The 4,423-nt window shown below is 43.5% G+C and overlaps 1 protein-coding gene and 1 pseudogene across 1 annotated transcript; both read right to left on the reverse strand.

Annotated features, from left to right (window-relative positions):
• Positions 1–2,263: 2,263 nt before the first annotated feature.
• On the reverse strand, positions 2,264–2,680 carry LOC149146012 (succinate--CoA ligase [ADP-forming] subunit alpha-1, mitochondrial pseudogene; annotated as a pseudogene).
• A 603-nt stretch (positions 2,681–3,283) lies between these two features.
• Positions 3,284–4,161, reverse strand: LOC149146013 (uncharacterized). The gene has a single exon (XM_089449060.1). It carries the CDS (start codon positions 3,760–3,762, stop codon positions 3,298–3,300), a length of 465 nt encoding a protein of 154 aa, XP_089305186.1. The 5' UTR covers positions 3,763–4,161; the 3' UTR covers positions 3,284–3,297.
• Between the last annotated feature and the right edge of the window lie 262 nt (positions 4,162–4,423).

The raw sequence follows: 4,423 nt of genomic DNA on the forward strand, positions 1-4,423 counted from the left end.
TTTTCCAACTAATTAAGTCAAAATAACTTAATTAACTATTTCCAAGTAGCTGTTAAGGCTAAATTCAATTTTAATTCAGAATTTAATTCAAGGACAAATTAAATTGGAATATTCTTATTGCCACATTTCAACACAATTGTTGTACTATTTTGAGTAGGGCAGCATTAGCATGTCATGATTCTTCTCCCAATTGTATCGATAATTATGGGTTGGCCTCCAAATAAGGCACTTCTGGCTGCTTTGGCGATCTGGGGCTCCTCCACATTGTACCTTGGTGTTGTCTTCAATTTTTTTTCACACTCTCACTCTGTGTTCATATTCAAAATTACTCGATTTATTTTTCTTTCATCAATGCTAAAGTATCCTAACTTAATTGACTCCAAAATGACCTAGAGGTCTCAATGTGTGAGTCTGGGCTCTGATAGTATTTGTAATAGACTTTACTCGAAATAATAATAAATAAATAAATAAATCATTTAGGACCTTAATCATGAATTACCCACAAATGGACCACTCTATCTTTAAACTAACGTCACACTTTATATGCTAATTATTATGCCATATTAAACATATATACCATGGAATTCTTAAATATATCAAACTTGATATAGAGTATTAATGATTTGGAAATATTTGATTGGTGATTGATAAGGGTTAAGGGTCGAAACAGTGGTAGTTCTACTTGGCCTCCTTGCTGGAACTCCACATCGGCCGCCATTTTGTGCCTACATTAACTTGTTTCGATCATTTGATCCTCGGGCAGGTCTTTCCTCACTAAGGTGGGAGTTCCAGATAAAATTAGCACAATCAATAATATATTCTATTCATTATGAATGAGGGAATTACACACATATTTATACAATCAATAGTCTCAAGATAGGAATGCTATCTTAGACGTACAGTAGTGTGGTTGAGAGATTCTCTCAACCACACACTAAACTAGAAGAAACTAAATCCCTATAATGTAGGAACAAACTCCTTGAATGGAGAATTACAACCATAGACAAGTAGGAATTAATTATTTCCAACTCCCCCCCTTAATGACTACTTGTCATGATAGTGAAATCCACCACCATCACGCGAATTGCATGTACAGAACCTCCAAAACACAGTCTGCCGCCCTCGGACAGATCCACAACTTCTCTGATCCCGCGGATCCACTTGAAGGTGAATTGGCGCGATCCTGAAAGTAAAACCCGCGCCCATTGACGCGATTAATGGCCTAACAGTCGCGCCAGTTGGCCTTCCTGGCGTTGCTGTCAGCGCGAAAAGCGCCAATCCCCTTCTACTCAGAAAAAAAAAAAAAAATCATCTGAGTCCGAGCCAGGTGTTACTGCAGTCCACCTGCTCCTACGAGCACAAAGCTCCTGTGTACACACAGCCACAAAGGCAATCTGCCACCACCGGGCAAGTCCGATCTGCTGTCTCCAAACAGATCAAGGACTTCACTATGCCACCACCGGGCAAAAAACGATCTGCTTCCACTGAACAGATCACAGAGCTCTGATTCGCCACCACCGGGCAGGTCCGATCTGCTACCACCGAGCGGATCACGGAACCTCACTTCGCCACCATCGGGCAGATCCGATCTGCTTCCACCGAGCTGATCAAGGATCCTCTATTCGCCACCAACGGGCAAATCAAATCTGCTACCACCGAGCATCTCCACGTGCCACCACCGGGCAACTCCTGTAGCCACTAAGGCTCTATAGATGGTTTCTGGCTCACCACCAACCATCACATTACAGTTACAAAAGATGGTTTCAGGCTGACCACAAACCATTACAAAGTGGTTTTAAGATCACCACGAACTTTCAAATACCTTTAAAAGGCTTACATTTCATTCAACATTTTGGAGTTTCTGGGTACATATAATGATTATTACAACATGCTAGGGAGTCTATTCCACAAACCACACTAACTCAAACAAAAAAATCTTCTTTGTTGTCCACCATAACCGTTGTTGCCGCTCCTTTATCCCATCATTTCATAGTTGACATCTTTGGGTATCTTTGTCAAATAAATTCTTGGATCTCCATGCTTAACCTGTCATTCGTTAGAGTCGCGAATTCCAACAAAATGACTTCATATTGAGGTCGCGAATCTCAATATGTATACAAATTTCCAAGACATAAAAAATAACTTTCATGTTACCCAAAAGAAGTTCTTGTTCTTCAAAGCACCAGCCCTTGAATGACACTAGATTGTTGTGCCGCAGCTGCCCAACGGCCGCGAGCTTGGCCTCAAAGGTCTTCTCCAAGGCTTACAACGCACCAGGCGGTGCTGTAAGTCCAGCAATGAATGAAACAATAGGCTTTTGTGTTCCACTCTCCTTAATAAATGCAGCAGCATCCTCCTCTGCGGTTCCTCCAATTTCTCCTATCAGAACGATGCCTTTAGTCTGAGGATCTTCCACAAAGTGCTTCAAGCAATCTACAAAATTTGTCCCATTGAAAGGATCACCCCCAATTCCCACACATGTTGATTGTCCAAGACCAACAACAGTTGTTTGAAAGACCGCTTCATATGTAAGAGTGCCAGATCTCGATACAATCCCAACACGACCAGGCAGACGCACCAGCAACTTCTGAGCAACAGGAAGGCGCCGAGTGCCACGTTTTCTGCCAGATGTCTGATCACCTCCGCCTTCCTCGCCTGTCCATGCCAACCAGCGCTCCATAGGGAATCCATAGGTGCTCTCATAAAGGGAGACATTACATGATTCGAGAAAACATGAATGAAGAATAAACAAACCCTAGGAATGCATAGTGCGTTTGTGCCAATAATTTTTTTTTGATATGAAGCTTGTTGGACTGAATTGATTTACAGATCGAAATCTCGGTCTCAACAAAACTTCAAAAAAATTGTAAAAAAGGCATCAAAACTTGTCTGGCGTCGGGCCACAATAAAACACCCACAGAGTCGATTGGATCAATCTCGTATTCAGGTTAATGTTGTTGGTTTTGAAAGAAATACAGGCACCTCAATGCAGCTAAACACGACCGCGGGCTACCACCACAGCCAACAATCTCAATAGCGATCCTCTCGGATCTTGCAGATCTCGCGATCGGTGTCGCACTTCTAGACCTCTGATTCAATGAACCTCGGATCACTTCCACAACCTTGTTCTAAGTCGAGCTGTCACCTTATCTCCACACAGACTGCTCTATACAGGCCACTCCAACTTAGTGCAGGGCGCAGTCACCGCTATACCGATTGCTGCCTCCACACCAACTCCAAATCCGTGATGTGTATCCCAGCAGCCACACCAGATCTGCTGCTATTTTATAATTATAACTATGATAGATGGAACAACGAGAGAAAAAGAAACTCCTTTAATCTCCAATAACGATGACAACAAGAGGATAATGCTTTGCTACTCGTAACTGGGAAGGCTTCAAGAACTGGTCTTTTCTCACCAAAAGTACTTGAGACCCTGAAAATTGAAGACTTGTACTCATCCTCAGCTTGACTTGTGCTGTTTACGCTTCTTGGATTGACTGCCCCTACTAGAAGTAGAATGGTCAGTGCTGCCAGAAGCCATTCGAGGCAGTGGACACCGATTATATGGCCAGCAACCACTAGGGTGGTAAGATGAGATTGGGACTCCAACGGCGGGGAATCTTTTAGCACTACAGGCTCCGACACACCATTACTACCCTTCTGCCTCTTGCAATGGGAAAGCTCTTCTCTCAAAACTGTATTTTCAGTGCAGACAAAGGCAATTGATCCTTGAAGTCGATTACAATAATTCTCCCACATCTTGCACTTGGATTCAAGACCTTGAATGTAGGATTTCCTCCTTTGCCGTGATTGAAATGCAGCTTCTCAGTTATTGATACGTCTTAATTGGCGCTTGGATTCGAGGATTTTATGATCCTGCACCCCATGGGCCCGGGTCTCAGGAACTAAACCGTGAATCGAACTTTGCGACTCCTTGTTATTGACACTATAGCCATCCAAAAGGGCGGTTTCCTCGGTAGTTCGGGGGCCGTGACAATTCGCATCCACTGCATCGTTGTTGTTGTTTGGGGAAGCTGAGGAAGAAGAATTTACAAACAAACCCTCGAAATTGTCAAAATCTGAACAAAATTGTTTAGCATTTGCATGGACTGCCGAGGCACTGAGATCACAAGCATCATCCTCTCCGCATGGGATGAGGTCTTCCAAGATGAAACCTTCGTCAGTGAAATCCCAGTGCAGCCAATCCTGAAGTTGGTCATGATCATCACATCTGCTGCTACACCATGGCAGCCACACTTCGTGTCAGATTGACAGATCACTTTGCGAAACCGCGAGGGAGGAGCTCTTCTCCGAAACGCCTTCGACACGAACCCTCGAAATAACATACTCAACCACGTAGGCAATCCACTAGATGTGAAGAAGGCAGTAGTAACAACGCCTCATCACACGTAGATCTCCT

The sequence above is a fragment of the Pinus tabuliformis genome, chromosome X (genome assembly GCF_031772625.1).
Source record: "Pinus tabuliformis cultivar Carrire ecotype Pingquan chromosome X, CPIR1, whole genome shotgun sequence".
In the NCBI taxonomy this organism is placed as follows: Eukaryota; Viridiplantae; Streptophyta; class Pinopsida; order Pinales; family Pinaceae; genus Pinus; species Pinus tabuliformis.